Below are 23,910 nucleotides of genomic sequence, written 5' to 3'. Positions count from 1 at the left end.
ATCAAGATGCTTTAGCTATTAAGTTCCCTGTTGACTGTTCTAATTTGCTCTTTGAGGTGCCTACATGGGCAATAGGGATTATGTTTTTAAGAAACATTAAAATGTTGTTACTTTGTAGCAGTACTACTGAACACTCAGTGTACCACCCTATCTAATGAGCAGCTTTAGTTTTACATTTCTTGGAAGAATGCTTGGCAATAGTTGATTGAACATTTTCCAGGTATCTAACTGGAAGTATAAATTGGGAGCCGTAAGTGTTAGCTGAAGAATTGAGAATAGAGGCGACAACACAGGGAGAGTTTCTCTTAAGAGGAGCTGGTCATAGACAGTGATGGCAAATACTAGCATGTAAAAAAACAGAACTGATAGAAAAAGAACTTATAAAACTGTGTATGATTAATAATAGCAATACTTGTTGAGGCTTTTTTATGTGCCAGACTTTGTTCTTAGAATTTCACATGCAAAATCACATTTAATCCTTATAACCACTTTATAAGAATTTTATAGATAAGTTAACAAAGACTTAGAAAGACTAAGCAACTTGCCCAAGTACTGAAATAAATGAGAGACGGAGCCAGGATTTGAGCCAGATTTGATTAATTCAAATGGGGTTTAAACTTAATCTAACTTTGGAGCCATTTTCTTAAGGCCTGTTTTGTGACTGCCTATTAGGAACAAAAAACAAACAAACAAAAACAAAAAAACTAAGAAAGAGGACAGGAAGTAACTTTTGTTGAGTACCTATTTTTGTGCCAGACATTGGGCTGGTGGTTGTCCTACCATATCTGATGTGATTTTAAAAACTGAAGCTCAGAGAAACAGCAAGTCTAAATAGAACAAGGGTCATAGAGGAAATAAAGAAATTAAAAAGTTCTACTACAAAAAAGCACCAGGCCAGATGATTTCACAGGAGAACACTAACCAACTTTTAAAGATCAGAAAAGCTCAATGTTACTTTAATTATTCCAGAGCATAGAAAAAGAAGGAGGTCTTGTCTATGCTCTGGGCTCATATGCTCTGAGTTGTCTGGGCTCATCTATCTAGGAATCTGCAGATGCAAGATTCAAATTCCATCTATATTGCAAAGGCCAGTGTCTTTTCCAGATACTACGATGCCTCTGACAACAAAATTATAGTCATTTTTGTCTTGCCTAAGAATTTGGGTACCTTTCGTGACTGGAAGCTTTGGTAAGCTTCAGAGGGCTGTATTCATTTGCTAGGACAACCACAACAAAGAACCATAAAGTGGGTGGCTTAAACAACAGAAATTGATTTCCTCAGAGCTCTGGAGACTAGAAATCTAAGATCAGTGTGTTAGCAGGGTTGGTTCCTTCTTAGGACCTTACTCCTTGGCTTGTGGATGCCTATCTCCTCCCCATGTCCTCACATGGTCTTCCCTCTGTGCATGTCTATGTCCTGATCTCCTCTTCTTAAAAGAATACTGGTCATAATGGATTTGGGACCATCCATCCATATGACCTCATTTTACCTTAATTGCCTCTTCAAAGGTCCTATCTCCAAATGCAGTAACATTCTGAGGCACTGGGGGTTAGGATTTCAACATATAAACTTGGGGAACACACAATTCGACCCATAACAAGGGCAAACAGTGCTCTGGGATCATGACCAAAACTGAACAGTCCGTGTAGGATGTAATATCCACTGCCACCACTTTCAAGTTACCATCGTTTCTCACCTGGACTAACTCATTAACCTCCAAACTAAGCTTCCTGCTTTCTCTCTTATCTAATCTCACATGAAGTAATAATGTGTCAGTGTTTTGTCTTAAAGACCACAAAGCATAATTTCCAAAGACCATCATTCACTTTGTGTTCCATATGAATGTCAGTACTCTCTGAGCAATATTACCAAGTGGCCCTGCATACTATCATGTCTTTGCTTCCATTGTCCCCATCCTAATTCAGTCCCTTATTACTACTAAATTTGTAATTATAAAACTCTGTTGTTTCTCTCCGGACCATCACTCCACTCTCTTGTCTCATTATTGCTAGAATATTCTTTCTTAAGTGCAGTTCACATAATGTCACTGCTCTCGCAAACCCCTCCTATTGTACCTCTTTATCTGATAAAATAGGGTCTCCCCGTTGTGATGCTAGCCTACTTCTGGTCCTCCCTTCTTATAGCCTCTGCAGTGGGAAGACTGGATCTTCACCACACACTTACCCACCTCAGCCTGCCTGTGTCATTCTGTATGCTCCATCTGGAATGCCATCTCCTGACTGCCAAAATCCACTCCTTCTGCAAGGCCCAGCTTAAATTCTACTTTATGCACAGGCATTTTCCCGACATATTCAGTCAGAAGTGATATAATCTTCTCTCCACCATCAGACTTTCACCTTTATTGTACTGGATCTTTTTACAAAGGAAGTCTCTATTATTGCCACTGTAAGCACAGTGGCCCTTTAAAAGCCCTGGAGTAACTGAAAATATGACAGATATTGGCTAGCAGAGTCTTAGGAGATTCTATTGCCATAGTCCAGTGTTGGCGCTGGCAATAACTCGTGGAAATATGCACAAGAGAATTGTTAAATTTGCAATAGCCTTTTGTTAAGCATGCCCATTATTAAACATTAAGTTATATTACATAAATTATTTTAAAGAAGTAAAACATCAGAAAATTCTAATTAAAAACATTATTACTAATGATTTGACCGCATTTTACTGTTCTCTGTACTCTTTAAGCTATTTAAAGCCATAGTATTTATATGGTCAATATACTATATATTGGTATGCCACTGTGCATCTTTTTTCCAGCTCCTTGTTCAGTCACCTACCATTAGTAGCTTGAAATTAGTCATAGTGGGAATATTTACACCATGGAAATGGGCACGCTAAAAATCAAGGCTTGATTTTTATTGTCTAGACTTAAGAAAGTGATGAAGAAAATGTTAATTCAGATTAAACGTAGAAGTGTGTCATGTCTGTAACCACCATGTTGGGAATAGCACAATATAAGAATATAAAGGAATATTCTAGTTTTTGAAACTATTTCCCAGTTTAGCAACGGAGTTACTTGTATCATTGATTGGTGAGCCAAGTTCTGACATACAACTTATTTGGTTTCACTTTCATCAAACATCTTAACATATATAAAAACTTCAGTCACCATTCATGTCAGAAATACACTGATTAGTCAATTGTAACCATACATTAGCTATTGACAGAAGATTTCGGCAAAATTCAGTGAAGGCATTTTATAATAAAGAGGATTGTATATTTTATTATTTCTAAATTGTGTGCTACATTTATTTTATAATCAGTAAAATTTGTAACACACACACACACACATACCCCTCCAGAGAGGTAGTCGTTAAACATTTACCACCAGATGTCCTTCATGTCATGGGAGTCAAGCAAACTCCTTGTCAAAAGCTAAGAAACAGAGGCATTTGCAAATAGTTTAAATAACGCCACTGTTTTCCCTCTCCTGTATCAGATATCACTTAAGATATCACTTCACATCTTGACTTCACCGATTTCTAGGTCTTTGTTCTTTGTTTTACTCTCGGCCAATGATGCAGTGACCAACTTTACGTGGACTTGAAATAATTGCACATGGGTGCAGCTCAGCAGTGCCTTGCCTCCTGTCTGCTATACACACCTATGACTATCTCCTTAGGAGCTACCTTGCTAAGGCAGCGTGGCGCCAGTTCACGATAAGAAAGAATATGGGAAATAATGCCCTGTGGAGGCAATCTTTAACCATTGGCAAGTAAGAGACTGAGGACATATTCTTCTCCCTTCCTCCTCAACAGAGCCTTGAGAATCAGTCTTTATGACCTCTGAAAGATGATCCCATGAAATGAGAAATCAAACAGCCTCAGTAACCCACTCTTGTATTAGCTTCCTCTCCTTCCCTGTCACTCTTTGTTTCCCTCAGCCTTGCGTTATGGAGGAGCAAGGCTAAGATACTTCTCATAATCATGTGGGGCAGGTGGAGAAAAGCTTGATAACATCTACTTCATTTGACTAAACTAGTCCTTTGAAATAGGGCATAACTAAGCTATTTGCCATTCAAATATAAAAATTAAAATTACCCAGACATCATTGAAGAGGGAAACAGAAGGTGTAAAAGGATGTGTAGTATATAGGTCTCATCACCTGTGTCCAATTAGAAGTAATTTTTCCTTCCTTTGAACTCTAACACCTATGTCCAACCAGTACTTTGTACCTTTATTATGGTATATACATATATATATATACATATGTATGTGTGTGTGTATATCATATATGGATATGAATATCTGTCATACATATACAAACATATATAAAAATACCTATCATTATATATATATAGACATTCTTATATCAGCCCCCTCTATATGCTTATTAATATTATATTAACAGACATATTTATTTATGTACCTGCCCCCTCCCCCAGCCTTATATAGTTTTTATTTTTTTATTCATTTCAATAAATGCCTGGACATTGAGTGTGATTCCTCTTAAAGGTATTGAATCTGGGATCAGTGGAAACTGCCTAAGATTAGGAAGCTAGTTAACTGGTCAATCTTCCTCCAACTACCCCCTTTTTTCCTCAGATTAAGCAAGAGTTTTAGTAGCATTTATCAGTATATAAAACCCTGGAGTCAACATACAAATGCTTGCAATTGGGCTTCTTTCTAGAAGAGAGCTAAAATCACAACCCTTGTGGACCCAGGCCAGGAGATTTTTGCCCTTGCTTTAGAACAGATACTCCTTGGGAATTTTTGGTATTAAAAAAAAAAAAAGCAAACAAACAAACAAAACAAAACAATAGTTGGTGACTCTGATTAACAAGGAACTGTACATTTCTTCCCCACAGGGTTCCAATTATTATCAGCAAAACTTTTAATTCTTTTAGAAATATATTTAGTGAGTTTTGTTCTCTTTGGCTTGATGCATATGGTCAAAATGCATGTCTTGTGTCTGGTGGAAAGTTATTGCCATTATTGCAATCTTTTAACAAATGGACGTGAGTAACTGGAGGAGGAAAATAAAATCTTGATCAGAATAAGCAGATCTTACAAAGGGTGGAATATCTCAAAAGACCAGCTGATACTTAATATAATGTCTGAGAAATTAGGTGGAACAGATGACTGAATGAGGAGTAGTTACATAAGTAGCAGAATTTCCCACTTTAGTGAAGACAAGTTTTCATAATGTTACCAAACACCTTTCCAGTAACTCTGCATTAAGTAGAATTTCTGACTCTTGAAACATATTTCATTTTACAAAGCAAACTTAGCTTGGGAATTATCCACAAGATTCAGTGATGAAATTTGGAATGGAATGTATATTGAGAAATGGAAAATGGAATTTGAAATGGAGTATATATTGAGAAACAGAAAATTGAAATTTGAGCAAGCACGTGTAAGAAAAATGAATAAAATAGCTAAAACTCTCTTTATAATTATTACAGCTTAATAAAACAATGTAGGAGGCAGATCTAAAATCCCACTTTGTGGATCCTGTGTATATTGTATTATAGATAAAGAGACAAATTCACAGAGACCATGCAGGTGATAAGTTGAAGAACAAGATTTCAAACACTATCTCCTCACTCTGTCCAAGGCACAGGTTACTAAACTGTGCTGCCCTTCCTCATAGGTCTTATCTAAGTCCAATTCTAGCCCTTTTGGGTCACAATGAATGCAGAGTAGCTTCAATACCAGAGCTTCTTTGCACAGCTATTCATAGTCACTGCTCAATAATAATTTATGAATGACAAGTCAATGAACCTTGAGGGCTATGCTAAGTGAAATAAGTCAAGCAGAAAAACACAAATACTGTATGATCTCACTTCTTTGTGGAATAAAAAAGCCAAGCTTATAGACACAAAGAGTAAATTGGGGGGTTGCCCAGGGCTGGGAACATGGGGAAAATGGGGAGATGTTGGTGAAAACATACAAACTTCATCTTATAAGTTCTAAGAATATCATATACAACACAATGACTGTAGTTAACAGCACTGTATTGTACACATGAAAGTTGCTAAGAGAGTAGATCATAAATATTCTCACCAAAAAAAATCAGGTAACTATGTGAAGTGATGGATAGGTTAGCTAACCTCACTGTGGTAATAATTTCACAATAAATATGTGTATCAAATCATCACATTTGCACCTTAAATTTACACAATGTTATATGTCAATTATATCTCTATAAAGCTGGTGAAAAGGTCAGTACTCATCTTCTAAAATGCATTTATTCAACAAATACTTAGGCCACCAAGGCTCTGGAGAAAAAAAGGGTAATTAAGATGTGATCCCTTTTGTTGATTAGCTCACAGCCTCTTAGAAAGTCAAACTAATAAATAATTACAATTAAACATGAAAAATCTTGTGACATTGAAGTGAGGGTTGGCAATGAGAGCACAGTAGAGGATATCTACTTTGAATTAGGGTGCTAGAGAATTCTGTCACTTTCAGCTGAGTCTTGAAGTATGAGCAGGAATTAAACAGAAGAACATCTCAAGAGCAAGGAGTGTTGTGAAATTTAGAGATGTGAAAAAGCATGGTGTATTGGATGGTCTATATATTCTTTGGTATGGCTGAAGAATGTGCCATATATTCAATACATAAAGAAAAGGCAAGCAGTGAGGCTGGAGAAAGAGCCTAGATGATAGATAATAAAAGTCCTGGATGTCATAGAGTGTCCTAAGAAGTTTACATTCTACCCTGAAATGTACAGGATATAAAGCTTCTCTTTATATGTATAATTCAGTACTCTCTAATAAAGATATAATTCTAGCCATGTGTATGATTTTAAGAAAGGGTAAAAAGAAAGAAGTGAAATTAATTTTTAAACCACATTTTATTTACCCCAATACATCCAAAACTTTGTCATTTCAACATGTAATCAATATTATAAAATATTAATGGGATATTTTACATTGTTTTTTTCATACCGTCTTTGAAATCTATTTTGTTTTTATGCCGACAGTGTCTCAATTTGAACTAGCTACATGTCAAATGCTTATTTGCCACATATGGCCAATGGCTGCCATATTGGACAGCAGAGGTCTTATCTACAGATGACAGTCACTAAGGCCATAATCCTAGAACACAGCATGGTTGACCCCCTCCTGAATGGAGCTCAGAATTTGGCAACAGTAACAACAGCACAGCCATTACACTACACTTCAGTTCCTTCTACTCATTTCTGAATCCTCCAGTGAATGATGGTCCAGACAGATATTTCCAAAATGAGTTCCTCCTCTCAGTACTGTGGTAGTCACTGAGTTCTTCCAGAGGGATTCTAGCAACCACAGAACCCACACAGTGCAGCTCTAAACTGGAGAAGGTTGTGGCAGAGGCCACGAGCTGCTGTCAAAGTTACTTCTTTTGAGCAAAGGCTGTCAAGCGTGAGCGGTTTTGGCTGCGCGGCAAAGGATTTTCTGCCTTCAGCTGGTGATGAGTGAATTTCTGGGTTGTGATTAGATCCAGTTAGAATCGAGGATCAGAGGTGACTAGTGAGATAAAACAGAGGCACAGTGAAAAACTCACCAACCTACCCGACCCGTTGACACACAGTTCCGTACAGAGATTTGTCCTTTCTGTGGAAATGGAATCTCTCTTAATGAGACATGCACTGCAGCAGGTTTCAGCTCTGAAGTTGACAGCTTACAAAGAAAACAGAGGAAGTTGAATCCTGGAAGGTTAGAGTGGGAATTTGGGTCATAGCTTCTGTCTCAACTTTTTATTTTCCTCTAGGAAGAATAGCCAGAAAAGAATCAAGGCAAAAACACCATTTTTTTAGAAGATTAATAAAGTGATATGTTTTCACTTTGCAAACCTCAATTTAAGCTATAGTAACAAGTATTTTAATAATTAAAATACTGTATAATTTTAAATATAAGAATCAAGTTTTTCCATTCCCGCTGTCCCTCTGAAGTCCTTCCTCCCTCCACAGCAAAGATTTAGTTAAGTAATTAGTAACACGTGTATGGCGGGCGTGTCTGTTTCCGAAAGCCTTCTCTTATTTTACAGGTCTTTGTCTATAGAAAAGCTACAGTTAAGCATTGTATATTTTGTAGGAAGACTCTGATATTTAAATATCAATTCTCAGTAATGATATGGATTGGATCATTGACTGCTAAATCATACATGTCTATAATATTTCTAGTAATTGGGCAAAAAACGTATTTGTTAAATATTATGTTTGCTTAGATGAATTCAATTTGGTAGTATCTGGCATTGGATTCAAATGAAATACTTAGTGGTGGGTGAGCACCTTTGGAAGAACCACAGAACTAAATTGAGCAATTCCCTCTCAGTGCTTCTAGGGTAATAATCTACTGTAGGAAAAGAGCATGGGCTTTGAAATTTAACAGATGAAAGACGAAATTCCAGCTCTTCTGTTCACTAGCTATCAATTATTTGGCAAATTCTCTCAGAATAAACTCTCTGTTTAGAAATGTGGAAAATAATAGCTACCTCATAGGATTGGTTGGTTTCAATAATAATAGTAAGAGTTACTATTATGACTATTTTTATTTGAAGTGACTAGTACAGTACTTGGTACATATTATTAACCTTTCACCAGTTAATTCCACAAGATCTAGATAAATGTTGTTGTTGATGATGATGATGGTGATTAAAACTATCATATACTGTGAGTGCTTACTCTGCCCCATGTTCTGGTCTAAGCACTTTCCCTAAGGTACCCCTCTCTAGAAATAAGCAAACAAAATCCCTCCTTTGATTTCCACATTCTCTTCCAATTACCATCATACTTCTTTGCTCTTCTTCACTGCCAAACATCTCTCAAAAAAGTTGTACAAATATACTGTCTTCACTCTCTTGACTCCTATTACACACAGTCTACTCCTTTATGGCTTTGACTGTGTTGCCAAAATCAGTGGATTTTTTCCACTATGCATCTCACTTTAATTGTCACACTGTTGATGTCCAAAAGAAAGTAAAAGCACGTGTTATTTTCGTTCCCATAACAATACGTTCTCTTGGTTTCTTCTTCTCCATTGTCTTTGTCAGCTTTGCCTTCTCAATTAATGCATAAATATTTGAATTCTTTAGGGTATAATCAGAGCTCTCTTCTTTCACATCCTACACTTTCATCTATTACTGTTGCTATCCATATTCTGATGATTCCAAATAGTTCCAATTTTAACTTCTATTTTCTGAGCCAGAATGTCCTTATTCAATTTCCGATTTGGCATTTCTACTTGGCAGAAATTTTAAAGTAAATTAAAAATAAATTCTAAAACTTGATTTTTTCTCAAAACTTGATTCTTTTTCAATTTTGTCTTTCTCAGTTCAACACAATTGTATGAACTAGAGTTATTGGAGGGACTAGATATCACAACTTTTGATTCCAAGGTTCAGCAACCTACATTACTGAACCAAAGATGACACTCATACTTGCTGTAACTGACATGTGTGACAGTTATAACTCTCATATATTTTTATTTCATTGATTTGATTTCATGTCATCTGCCATGTATGAATTTGAATGGTCAACTTGCACCTTTGCTCTGAAGATCAAACTTCTTTTTCTAGCCCCATTCCTGGTAGCCAAAAGAAAAATTCAGCAACATAGTATACCACTCAGTAATGCACTTGGCACTTACTTTTCTGACAATATCTAATATCCCTGGTTAGTATTCCCATAAATAATATTTTTATATGTAGTTCAAAATCCAAGTTACTAAGTTATGCTCTACTAGCTTTATTTTTCTGAATTCATTATTGGAGTGTTGCTCGAATGTTGCTTACATACTCCATGCCTGGTGTAGTGCCTAAAGTGAATTCGCTAAATGAAATCCTTCTAGTACTTCCAATAATAAAACACCCTGGATGAGATTCAGTAATGTCCTGCCTCACACTGAGTACTCTGCTATGTGGGTCATGTCATAGAAAAACTCGAGGGTAAGATATGAAAAAAAAAAAAAAAAATGAACCAAAACTTGGAAATCTGTTTGTTAGCAAAGATTTTCATGGCAAAGGCATTTGCCATAATTTGTGGAGTCTTGATGAGAGTATATGTTATATTTATATATAGTTTTGTTGTGAGGATAGAAACACCTACCTTGAAGAACTTTGTTGTCTAGTGCCAGGAAGTAAACATAAACAAATGAATGCAATATAGAGTTTGAAATTGCCATACTCATTGTACATGTGGCTATATTGGGAAAAGACATACATTTTTGAAAAGGGAAACATCTTTATAAAGAGACAGTAATAAAATAAGAAGAGGTGTTTATCTCTCTGGCTTTTCTCCCTCCTGGCTGTTTAACTAACCACTAGCTTAACTAGGACACAGCACACTCAATATGGGCAGTTTTGGCTAAGATCCCTTGATGAACACTTATGGCCCCGTGAAAGGATGGGAAGTGGTGATGACACTGACTGATTAATCCTGCCCACACATATTTTAGGGGGATGGTATCATGCCAGGCAGTAACTCCAATGAGAAAGGGCAGAATTTTCCTTCACTAGTAGTTGTCAACAAAATACACTGTTTATAATAGCAACAGGATATTAGGAGTAAAAGCCATTTGGAATGTATTTATAAATTATTATTTATATTGAGAATCTTAATTTCCTTTTTGAAAAAAAAAGACAATTTGGGTCAAATAAAAGGGGAAAAAAGCTCTAATGTGGAAGGCCAAGCTCAATAGTTTTTTTTAAAGTGAATTAAATTTCCTAAAGTGAATACTTTCTGAAAGAGTAGTTTTTACATTTTTTTAGCATCCACTTGATGATTGTATTTGAACAAATAAATTAACTCTTCCAAAATTTTACTCTTATCTTTCTGTACCATATTTTCTGTTCAAGAAATCCCTGAATAACTATTATGTGGTGATACATAGTTAAATGAGTGCATTTAGTACTCTCAAGGGGCTTACAGTTTTGGAAACTAGAATATACAAATATATCCCAAATATAATAAATAAATATATAAAGCAAGTAACATAAATATATGTACAGAATATAGAATACAGAATTTATATTTCAAATTAAGTCTAATGCATTATAATACTTAGCACCATAACTCATTATCTGACTCTGGGAAATCTCCTTAGGAGTCCCCTAATGAAACACATTATATGAAGTGGATTATGTTTTCCTAAGGAAAAAAAAATTAATATCATGGGTTATAGTTTTAATCAAATTCTCAATATCAAATAAATCATTAGTATGAGCAGCCTTGTCATAAAGGTGAAGGAGGGACTTCTCTGGCGGTCCGGTGGTTAAGAGGTTAAGACTCTGCGCTTCCACTGGAGGGGGAGCGGGTTTGATCCCTGGTGGAGGAACTAAGATCCCGTATGGTTAAAAAAAAAAAAAAAGTGAAGGAACTACAATTATAAACTTTTCTAGCAATTATAAGTAACAAAAATTATGCTCTTCAGTATTATAAATTGGATCACTAGGCTAAAATGTGTAAATATCTAGAGTCTCCACGTGCCTAGTATCATACCTGTACGTAATTAATTAATCCTTGAAAAGCATGGTGGAGTGTGTCAGTTTAGTTCCACAAGCATCGCTAGGTGGCGCTATGGAGAAGATGTGGTCTATATCCTAAGTAAGTTACAGTCTGGGCAATTGAGTTGAACCAGAAAGAATGGGTAAGATTTCAACATAAAGAAATGGGAAAAGGGTATTCCAAGTAGAAAGAACATCATGAATAAAAGTAAATAAGTGGGAACATGTGAGACGTCTGAGCCACACATGAAAGAGCATAATAAGAAGTAAGACCACCACCCCCCCCCAAAATGAGACATAGGAGATGATAAGAGGTAAGTTCCCAAGTAAGTTTCTATGAAGGGAATAATGAGGGTCTGATTATGGAGGGAGAAGTAAGAGTACAATGGAAAAAAGGAAACGAATGTCAGAGAAAGGAAAATTATTTGTTATCTTTTCAGTATGATTTTATTAATTTAATTTTTATTCTTACAATCAATTTCTTCAACACACATATTTATAAATTTGAGCCATATCTCCAATAGATATTTTGCCAGAAAAATACCTCATTTACCAGATGTAGCCTATCTATGTTGCCATTCTTTATTATCTTTATCCAGAAGTATGTTTAAGCCACAGTAGCACAGTATTTACTGAAAGTGAATTGGTGCCACCTGAAATAGCAGTGGTCTATGGTTATGCATTGCATACTAAAGGATTGTTCCATGCCTGTGCCTTTAAACATAAAGTGCAAAGAATCTCTCTTAGGATAGAAGAAAGATTTAAAGTTATTCTTTAGCAAGTCTTGTTTGCATTGTGTACTTTGTAGGCACAAATGGAGTCAGATGCTTCCAGATCCCAGCTGACATAATACAGGTCAAATAGTACTAGTGAAAGCAACTAACTTTAAATAGCATTTGAGTTTAAAATATTAGAATCTCTTATTATCCAGGGGAACATTGAAGCCATTGGAAAAAACTCTAGATGTTCTGACTGTTTTGACTATTGTACAATTCTGTCTTTCAGATTTTAAGTGGAATAATATTACATAATCACTCAATAGAGTGATACATTCTAGACACAAATGTTGCAATTCTGATGACAGGTAGGATAATTAATTGCACAAATATTTTCATCTGGCAAATTCCCACTTGGTGCTGATTACTTTGTACCACTCATTCATTCACTTATTTTTTTACTCAACTTGTGTTAGTTATCTTCCAGGCCCCTTTGAGGAATTAAGAATTCACAAGAGCATAACATTTATGTCCCAAAGGTATACAGTCTTATAGGAGCAGACACAAGTAAAGACAATTTTCTATTGTAAGATCAAATGAGGAAGGTAGGAAGGGATACATAGGTTGGGCAGACTTTGCAGAGGAATTCCTTGAGCTTGCTATTAAAGGAACAGTAAGTAGAACGTGATTTGACAGGAGGAAGGAAAATTAACTGGACTTTTTAATTTTAATTTAGATGTGACATCTTGTTGAAAACCATCTCAATTGTAAAGTCTTTCTGGCATACTAGAAATGACTAATATGATTTTAAGTAGAGCATCTGCTCTTAGAATAAATGTGAATTAAGCATTCTGCCATGGCTTCAGGATTGGTATCTTTCATGATATAAGAAAAAAAATAACCTTGATCCTATTTTACATTTTTATCCATTAGGCTCTCATTCTGTGGTTGAAATGGAAAAAAAAAATGCGTACAATGTAGCCAAATCTAACTGATGTGATAGAAACATAGAACCAAAACAAAGTGATATCTAAGCAATTGGTTGAGATAAAATTTGATTCTGATCAATTTTGCTCTATAATAATGCTATTTACAAAATTAGCTACCCCCAAGTTCTCAAGTTATTTTCATTATAGAGATTGTATTTTAATAATTGCATGTGAGTATATCTCACCAGAAATATACAACAATATCTAAAAGTTATAAATTAATATTTACTCTTACATTTGATTTAAGGAAATTATAGGAAAATTTTATCCTATCAGCATGCTGAATTTCTTTATTCAGTAATGTTCACTTGGCATTCCATTTAAAATTTTCCATATCTCTCTCCAATTTCAATAACTTTTTTTAAATTAATTAATTAATTAATTAATTTATTTATTTATTTATTTATTTATGGCTGTGTTGGGTCTTCGTTTCTGTGCGAGGGCTTTCTCCAGTTGCGGCAAGCGGGGGCCACTCTTCATCGCGGTGCGCGGGCCTCTCACTATCGCGGCCTCTCCTGTTGCGGAGCACAGGCTCCAGACGCGCAGGCTCAGTAATTGTGGCTCACGGGCCTAGTTGCTCCGCGGCATGTGGGATCCTCCCAGACCAGGGCTCGAACCCGTGTCCCCTGCATTGGCAGGCAGACTCGCAACCACTGAGCCACCAGGGAAGCCCCTCAATAACTTTTAAGTCTGTTATTTAAAATATTTTCATCAAACTTGTACTTTAATATTTTTCAAAATCATGTCATGCAGAATGGCTTAAAGTAAGAAAGAGCACTTTACGTTCTTCTTTTCTGGTTTTCACCTTCATATTTCTAAGTAGTATGAATATATGCTTACTTTTTAATGCCTACTTTTTAATTTATGGAAAGTAGACATCTCTTAATTCACATATATTCTTATTTCTTCTCAATATAATTGTATTATTAGATTAATCTCATTTTTTTCAGACTCAAATAATTCTGTTAATCATCTCTCTTTTGTTTTCTGTATATCTTGACTTCCAAATAGTGAGTGGAGTATTTTAATATCCTTCCCTTTCTCATCAACTCTCCCTACTTCCACATCTCAACCTAAAATCTTCCTCTGTTGTAATTTTCATTGGAAAGATTGGTAACATATATTTTCTATTGCATAATAAGTTTTCTACCTTGCCTATATGTGGACTTATACAGTTGAAAATTAATAATTGACATTTGCATCATTACAATTATAAATAGTGTGAGCTAAGAGTCAAGTCGGACTATGATTACATTTTCTTCTCATAATTCCAAGCCACAGACCCTCTGCTACTTAAAGAAGAATGTCTAATAGATTCCTTCTTACTTTTGCCAGATGCTTAGTTGAATCCACAGACTAGTTTCATATTTTACACCATATCTTCCTTTCTCTGTCACCTTTGTTTCCTTGTTGGAAAAATAAATCGTTGCTTCCTCACCTTTTTTCTCATTCTATATAGTGCTTGAAATCTATTTCATTTTCTTCAAGAAGCCTATGAAATTTTTACAGTTTCTCCTTTATTTTTAAATATACAATTCTAAAATGTACTCATTATATCAACTACTGAAAATCTAAACACTTCAAGCTTCCCAATTTTATTGGAATACATATTCCCATTTTTAATTCCCAACTTAGAATGGGTTTCTTTTATTAACTCAGAATTAGTATTCTGCAGAAATGTTTATGTTACACATATATTGCAACTGTTTCCTATTTCAATTTTAAAGGATAATTCTTGGGCTTTGCTCTAACAAAATCATATTTCCCCCACTAGTTTAAGCTTATTTTTTAGTCTAATGTTCAGTATTAATGCCATTTGCTCCATGATTTGTTTTAGTTGCTCCAAGAGAGGGCATCTTAACTTTGTCTAGAATATTCTTTATAACCCCAATATGTGCAATTAATTAGGTTCAGGCTATCTATAAGATATTTTACATACATAAAATATAATATACAAAATACTCATATATTAGGCAGTGTTATCTGTGATTTTCAGGTGATAAAGCTGAGATTTAGAACAACCCAAGCTAAATTAGAACTCAGATCTCTCATAACAAAGTTCTCTATTGCAAGCTGCTTCTATATATAACTTACTGTATAAGCAAAAAAAACATGTTAAAACAAGGCTGTTGGGGAGGTGCTAAAGATTATAAATCTGTCAGGTATTTTTTGTTGTTTAACTATGAATGTATTGAGAATTTTCATTATTGCCATCACAATCACTATGCACCTAATGTCAAATTATTTATCCAAATGCCCCAGCGTTAATTAAAGCATCAAGTGCAGGGTAGTCAATTGAAAAATAGAGTTGGCTAAAAGTAATCAGAAAATAATAGATTACTCAGGTTAGTGTAAGACTAATAATTTAGGCCCCTTTGCACATTTTTCAGGAAGAGCCCTTTAACCTTTGTTAATTGGAAAATAACTACGTCGCCTACCTGCCATCATCATAGAGGTTTCTTGTTGCTTTAATTCTGGAGAAGAAGGAAAGATGCAGCTGGGCCTACCAGTGTTTTTGGCTGGGACTCAAGCTGGCTTGCTCTGCTTTGCCCTTTACATTTTGTTCATGAGGATAAACCTACACGAAAACCCACCCTCAAAGTCTAAGGCTCTCATTTGCAACAAGGCACCCCTGCTAAGATGGAGCACACACAGGGCCAGGAGGGAGAGGATAGATTTTCAAACCAAGACTCTGCCATCTACTTGTTAAATGCGAACTTCAGTTTTATCATCTGCGAAGGGAAGATAATAGTACCTTTATCACAGAGTTGGCGTAAGGAGCGTGAGCTCAGATATATGAACTAACTTTCCAAACATCAAAATGTTACATGAGTAGAGTTATTTATAAATTATCTCTATTATCGTCATACAGTGAAATGTATGCAATCGAATGACTTGTACTTCCTTATTCATTTGAGATTAACTCCTCCTGATGAAATGCCATTTCCTAGGTCTAGTTGATTGCTAGGCCGCTTACATCCCACAGCTTGGTTGTCTTGTAATAGTCTCCTGTATTTCTCAAATCAATCGCCCTTACCCACCTAGTCTTTTGAAAACTCAGAAAATGAACCCGTCATGATTTATAGGGCCTCAGAAGGCTCCCAAAATATCTAAACTTGAAACATCATGACCTTTAAATAGGAAAGAGAAATGCAGATATAATTGGGCTTCTGAGTCTCGTAAAAGTCAGCCGTAGAAGAGTGGAGGGAGCAGATTCTGCACTCTTAGACAGATCTGTGAATGGAACGGAACTTTCCACCTACTGGGGATATTAACTCTGGGCAACTGTAAACCTAAATGCCTCATCTGTTTTCTTATCTGTAGAAGGAGGTCATAATATATTTCTCAATATATTATTCTGAGAGTTAAATGAGGTCACATATATAATAATCTTGATACACTTCCTGGCCTATAAATGATTGTCAATATTGATCCCCATGTTCCGTAATTTTAAACGACCACCATCAGTCCTTAACCCCAAAATGTTGCAAAATACTTTGGAATTTTTCCCCCATATATCGGTAACTTTTCAATGGTTATATATAATAAAACTTTAAATGTTTTACATGAGCTAATATATTTATCTGTGACAAGACTAAAATCTCAATCAAGGATCTGGAATTTTCACTTGGGATAAAACCACAAACTCTCATGATTATTTATAAAATATATGGATAATATTCTATAAAATAAAATACTCTAAGATATTTGTACGTCTATACTATATAAAGTATATGTATTGCATCTGTGTGTAATGTCTTTAAACACAAAAATCTGAATCAGTGGGGTAAGAAGATCATATAATGAGAAACAAAAGGAAGTGAGACAGAATGAAAAGATAGCAGATAAATATTTTCCATCATCTCACATTAGAATATGAGCTTTTTTGAGTCAAAGGGGGAACCGAATTGCTTGTATTTTTGTAATGTTCTCTCTTAGTGAAAAAGTTTTAAAAGATCAATGCATATATGTATCCTGTAGTTTCATTGTAAATTGCCCAGATAAGCAAGTCAGTGAAAAAGCAAAACCTCACTCAGGACTTCAGGTTCCAAATCCAACACTACCAGGTGACCTTCACGCTCCCAGCAGCACTTCTGCATTCCAACTCTACCCAATGAATCCAACATTCTCCCCTCTGCTTATGTGTTTCCACACAGGCAACTATGGAGAAAGTGGGATGGAAGCGTTCAAAGATATGTCAGCCAAGGAAGGGATTTGCATCGCTCACTCTTACAAAATCTATAGCAACGCGGGGGAGCAGAGCTTCGATAAACTGCTGAAGAAGCTCAGGGGTCACCTGCCCAAGGCCCGGGTGGTGGCCTGCTTCTGCGAGGGCATGACAGTGAGAGGTCTGCTGATGGCCATGAGGCGCCTGGGGCTGGCAGGAGAATTTCTGCTTCTGGGCAGGTAAGTGACAAGGAGAAAATTCACATGGAAGTCAAGTCAGGAATTTGGGAAAATCAAAGGGTGTCTTTTGGTGCCTGAAGACAGAGGCTTTGGAAGCTTAATCTGTGTAGTGGAAGTAGGGCTTAAAAATCATAAAACACCAGAGCCTGAAAATAATCATGGAAAATAAGTAGATAGGCGACGTGCTGATTACTGATAATAACAAGAATCAACATATGAAAATGATGAGTCCTTCAGTCCTCAAAAACTAATTGTAAGGAAATGAGAAGGATTTTTAAATTCTTGCATAATCCCCTTGGAGGTAAACACCTTTCAAACTTTATGCTGTTGCTTCTGAAATTGATTCTGAGAATGGCTATGCAAGCTTGTTTTATAAGACAGAATCTTAGAATTTGGGGCTGGAACGTGAGGAATTGCTTCTAGAACTAATTGTAAAAGCGTTCATAATTTGGCTCATTATTTTATATTGCAAAAGTGTTATCACATTGCCTGGTCACTCACATTGTTACCAGACCAGTTTCTAAAAGATTAACTTCTGCAGGGACTCACTTTCATTATCTGGATAATGCACTTGATTGGCACAGCTCAGCTCATTTCCTCCTGATCCTGTTGAATCAGTGTATTAGTTAGGGTTCTGCAAAGAAATAGAAACAATAATGTATGTCTTTGGAGAGAGATACCCAGGAGAGTCGGTGTTACAGCTCTGGTCTGAAAGCTGGCAGGCTTGAGACCCAAGAAAAGCCAATGTTCCAGTTCAAGTCTGAAGGCCAGAAAAGACTAATATCCCAACACAAGCAAGTCTTGAAGGAGTTCCCTCATACTCAGCCTTTTTCAGGTCTTCAATTGATTGGACGAGACCCACCCAATTTAGGAAGAATAAACGTCATTACTCAGTCTACCCATACTAATGTTAATCTAATCCAGACACACCCTCATAGACAGAATAATGTTTGGCTAAATGTTTTGGCACCCTGTGGCCCAATCAAGATGTCACATAAAATTAACCATCACGGTCCAAGTCAACACCATAGTTTTAACAGGTGAATGCAGTTCACCATTTCATACCTTTAAAAAGTTATCATGTTATCACATATCTTTTCTCAATAGGTAGCCAACTTAAAGAACAGAGAAAACCTTCAGAACCATTGCATCTTTCTCAGTATTACTGTCCAAAATAAAAAGCCAACTCACTTGTTACTAACTTTTGCTGGCTCATTATAGAAAACATGCTTCCTTTATTTTCAAAAATGTGTAACTGACCTTCTGTGATCAGACTTCGCTCCTACTCGGCTACATTTTATGACAGCCAGTTTATGTACCTAATTCTTTTCTGTCTGAGCTGATGGCAATAGATTGATGGGACTGTTTTATATGAGGCCAATCATCCTTCATAAAAATGATATTGAGATTCCTTTCTCATCGATGCCATACATTTTGTCTAAAATCACCCCTAGTTGGCAAGAGTGATGCATCAGTTCATTTCATGTAATCCAAGAACATTCTCACTGCCAATATTCTGAAAGTCCAAAGTGCAGTGTTACCAGTGGGATAAAAAGAACAAGAAAGAAAGACGCTGGCTTTAAACAGTCCTGTTTTTCCTTGGGGGGGGGATGGGGGATAAGGGATTCTGTAGCTCCTATCTGCTGCTTTGCCAACATTAATAAAACAAATCAGCAGCACTTGTTTTTCAGCCATATGTTTTGTCACAAACAAATGTTTTTTGATCACATGTACCCAAGAAAAATAGATTGGTATTTACTGTATTTGCCATTTTCCATCTACATTTTTTGCCAGCAGTATCACAAGGCCAAAATTCAATATTTTGTATATTTAAAATTTTATTCTGTATATGCTGTTTATAAGAAGTTCTTTTCAAATCATTTCATCCATGAAATAATAGATTTATAACCTTTAATTATATTTCCTAATTCTCTCATTTATTGGCCAATAATAATTCAACATTTGCTTGAGCACCAGTTCATCTTTGAGCAATGTTGTCTGAAAACTCCTCCTTTCTCTGAATTTTAAAAATGTCTCTCTGTAGTTTCCACATCTTGGATCATATTATTTTCTTTGCAGGTGACATGTGATACTCTTTACAATATTTGGAAACAACATTATGGTCCTTAGTCCCCTTCATCTTCTCATGAAATTCCCACTTCTTCCATTCCTACTTCTTCATAGTGAAAAGGCACTGTGGGTATTAATAAAACCATTTATCAGGACCATTTATAGGATCATTTATCAACTGCTGTGTGCCAATTACTGCACTAACCACTTTACATGCATTGTTTCATTTAATTATTCATTTGACAAATATTGAGTGGCTAGTTTCTGTTAAGATGCTTGGAATACATTAGTGAACAAAATAGACAGTAATCACTACCCTTATGGACCTTACAAATGATAAGTTAGATAGAAGGAAATAAGTGCTGTGAAAAAAATCTGAGAACAACTTGCATGATGAGTACTATTATCATCTCCATATTATAGACAAGGACTCTTAAGACTCAATAAATGCTGAGAAATAATAATATGATATATAGACGTATGCCATGAAGGCAAAATTTAAAATGTCTATGTAAGTCTAGAGACGGAGCAGTTAGCACTATGTTCTGCTGCTTCTTAGTAAGTTTAAAATATTCCTGTTCGTAAAAGTGGAGGTCTAGGACACTGAGCAGAAAAGCAGAACTTAATAGTTGTAAGAGAATTTAGAACATCTATTCACTCTCATTTTACAAGTGAGGAAACTGATACCACAAACATTTGAATGACATGGTCAAGGTCACACAAAAGCCCAATTACCATGACTCAGAATCTTGTGCTTTTCTCTACTAACCTGTCTCCTATAGAATAGAAACAGGGGAGAAGTTATAATCTGACAGCAAATCCCTGGTTCTTCGTAGATCCTCGGTGGAGAAAAAGAAAACTATCCTAGATAACTGCAATTGAAGTTAGCATTTTTATATTAATGTTCCCTCCTAAAAACTCTTATTCAACTCACCCTATACTCCTCCTAGAACTTTAAGAAAATTTTGTTTGCATATACTCCCCCAATCTCTCTTTATGTTCCTTCCTTCCCCTACCCCCAACACAAACTTGGGTGGGTAGTTCCTATAAACTGCAAGTCAAAGCTAAGAGAAAGACTCTATATTCAGAACTTCCTAGAGGTTTCCACATTTAACAGCTATAGTTACTTAAAAATCTATCCAGCTGCCTTGGGACAGGCATGTTTAATAGGTCATTCAACTAAAATGTTAGGCAGGTCTAAGAACTCTGCTGCCAAGGCAACCTCATCTATCAACATATCTCACCATCTGTGTTGCACATCTGTAGAATGTTAGAGTGACATAGACCTGGCCACTGGGTCTTCTTATTTGAACTCTGGTTAATCTGTTGTCTTACTGCCAATAAAAATGTCCTCTCCAGGTCCCGGAAATAGTCTTGCTAAACACTTTAGCCCTGGCAGCAGGATGAGATCAATAATCTGAACGGTAATGACATTTCTAAAGGGGCTTATTTTTCTAGAATGGATACGGTGTTTTAGATCTTGACTTGGGAAAATATTATTTGAGATGTATTATTTACAAGTTGTAAGCCTAAATATTAATGTGGAAACAAGGACCAACTTTTAGCAAATTAACAATGTAAAGATTGTTTTATCTTATCTATGATTAACTAAAACTATTTAGCTATTTGAATTAAGAATTTCTGTCCTTCAATGTTATGTAGGTTACCAGGACGCAAGAAAAAATGTACTTAAATTTCAAAACTAATTGGGAATTATTACCAGTGTTTCTTTTCTTTATCCAGAGGTTACTGATTTCAAGCTACTTTTTTTTTAGCTTTTAAAATGTTTTCTTAAATTGAAGTATAGTTGATTTCAAATGTTGTATTAATTTCTGCTGTAGAGCAAAGTTATTCAGTTATACACATATATATATATATATATATATATATATATACTTTTTTCATATTCTTTTCCTTTATGGTTTAATCTCAGGATATAGAATATAGTTCCCTGTGCTACAAAGTAAGACCTTGTTGTTTATCCATTCTACATATACTAGTTTGCATCTGCTAACCCCAAACTCCCATTCCATCCCTCTCCCACCCCCCCTTACCCTTGACAACCATGAATCTGTTCTCTATGTCTGCGAGTCTGTTTCTGTTTCGTAGATAAGTTGATTTGTGTCATATTTTAGATTCCACATGTAAGTGATATCATATGGTTTTCGTCTTTCTTTTTCTGACTTACTTTGCTTAGTATGATAATCTCTAGGTCCATCCACGTTGCTGCAAATGGCATTATTTCTTTCTTTTTTATGGCTGAGTAATATTCCATTGTATTGATATATATGTACCACATCTTCTTGAACCATTCATCTGTTGATAGACATTTAGGTTGTTTTGTTTTGTCTTGGCTATTGTGAATAGTACTGCTGTGAGCATAGGGATGCATGTATCTTTTTGAATTATAGTTTTGTCTGGACATATGCCCAGGAGTGCGATTGCTGGATCATATGGCAACTCTATTTTTAATTTTCTGAGGAACCTCCATATAGTTAGCCATAGTTGCTGTACTATTCCACCCCTCTAGTTGGTCACAAAGCACCAAGCTGAGCTCCCTGTGCTATGCAGCTGCTTCCCATTAGCTATCTGTTTTACATTTGGTAGTGTATATATGTCAATGCTACTCTCTCACTTCGTCCCAGCTTACCCTTACCCCTCCCTGTGTCGTGAAGTCTGTTCTCTATGTCTGCGTCTTTATTCCTGTCCTGTCCCTAGGTTCATTAGAACCATTTTTTTTTTTTTAGATTACATATATATATGTTAGCATATGGTATTTGTTTTTATCTTTGTGACTTATTTCACTCTGTATGACAGACTCTAGGTCCATCCACCTCACTACACATAACTCAATTTCGTTTCTTTTTATGGCTGAGTAATATTCCATTGTATGTATGTGCCACATCTTCTTTATCCATATATCTGTCGATGGACATTTAGGTTGCTTCCATGTCCTGGCTATTGTAAATAGTGCTGCAGTGAACATTGTAGTAGATGTCTCTTTTTGAATTATGGTTTTCTCAGGGTATATGCCCAGTAGTGGGATTGCTGGGTCATATGGTAGTTCTATTTTTAGTTTTTTAGAGAACCTCTATACTGTTCTCCATAGTGGCTGTATCAATTTACATTCCCACCAACAGTGCAAGAGGGTTCCCTTTTCTCCACACCCTCTCCAGCATTTACTGTTTGTAGATTTTTTGATGATGGCCATACTGACAGGTGTGAGGTGATACCTCACTGTGGTTTTGATTTGCATTTCTCTAATGATTAGTGATGTTGAGCATCCTTTCATGTGTTTTTTGGCAATCTGTATGTCTTCTTTGGAGAAATGTCTGTTTAGGTCTTCCGCCCATTTTTGGATTGGGTTGTTTGTTTTTTTTGATATTGAGCTGCTTGTATATTTTGGAGATTAATCTTTTGTCAGTTGTTCCATTTGCCAATATTTTCTCCCATTCTGAGGGTTGTCTTTTCATCTTGTTTATGGTTTACGTGGCTGTGGAAAAGCTTTTAAGTTTCATTAGGTCCCATTTGTTAATTTTTGGGTTTTTTTCCATTTCTCTGGAGGTGGGTCAAAAAGGATCTTGCTGTGATTTATGTCATAGAGTGTTCTGCCTTTGTTTTCCTCTAAGAGTTTTATAGTGTCTGGCCTTACATTTAGGTCTTTAATCCATTTTGAGTTTATTTTTGTGTATGCTGTTAGGAAGTGTTCTATTTTCATTTTTTTACATGTAGCTGTCCAGTTTTCCCAGCACCACTTATTGAAGAGGCTGTCTTTTCCCATTGTATATTCTTGCCTGTTTTGTCAATGATAACGTAACCATATGTGCATGGATTTATCTCTGGGCTTTTGATCCTGTTCCATTGATCTGTATTTCTGTTTTTGTGCCAGTACCATACTGTCTTCATTCCTGTAGCTTTGTAGTATAGTCTGACATCAGGGACCTGATTCCTCCAGCTCCGTTTTATTTTCTCAAGTTTGCTTTGGCTATTTGGGGTCTTTTGTGTTTCCATACAAATTGTGAAATTTTTTGTTCTAGTTCTGTGAAAAATGCCAGTGGTAGTTTGATAGGGATTGCACTGAATCTATGGATTGCTTTGGGTAGTATAGTCATTTTCACAATGTTGATTCTTCCAATCCAAGAACATGGTATATCTCTACATGTGTTGGTATCATCTTTAATTTCTTTCATCAGTGTCCTATAGTTTTCTGCATACAGGTCTTTTGTCTCCTTAGGTAGGTTTATTCCTGGGTATTTTATTCTTTTTGTTGCAATGGTAAAT

At 35.8% G+C, this 23,910-nt stretch overlaps 1 protein-coding gene across 5 annotated transcripts in view; it reads left to right on the top strand.

Annotated features, from left to right (window-relative positions):
• The window catches only part of GRM5 (glutamate metabotropic receptor 5), a 547,875-nt gene that overhangs the window by 199,836 nt on the left and 324,129 nt on the right, over positions 1 to 23,910 (top strand). For all 5 annotated transcript variants that reach the window (XM_082340447.1, XM_082340448.1, XM_082340449.1 and 2 more), the window contains one exon: positions 17,310 to 17,559. In XM_082340447.1, the coding sequence (XP_082196573.1) occupies positions 17,310 to 17,559 (250 nt within the window). The remainder of the gene's footprint in view (positions 1 to 17,309; positions 17,560 to 23,910) is intronic.

The sequence above is a fragment of the Balaenoptera borealis genome, assembly GCF_965194805.1.
Source record: "Balaenoptera borealis genome assembly, chromosome: 11".
In the NCBI taxonomy this organism is placed as follows: domain Eukaryota; kingdom Metazoa; phylum Chordata; class Mammalia; order Artiodactyla; family Balaenopteridae; genus Balaenoptera; species Balaenoptera borealis.
The sequence above is the reverse complement of the archived record's forward strand: the minus strand, read 5'-3'. Positions and strand labels throughout refer to the sequence as shown.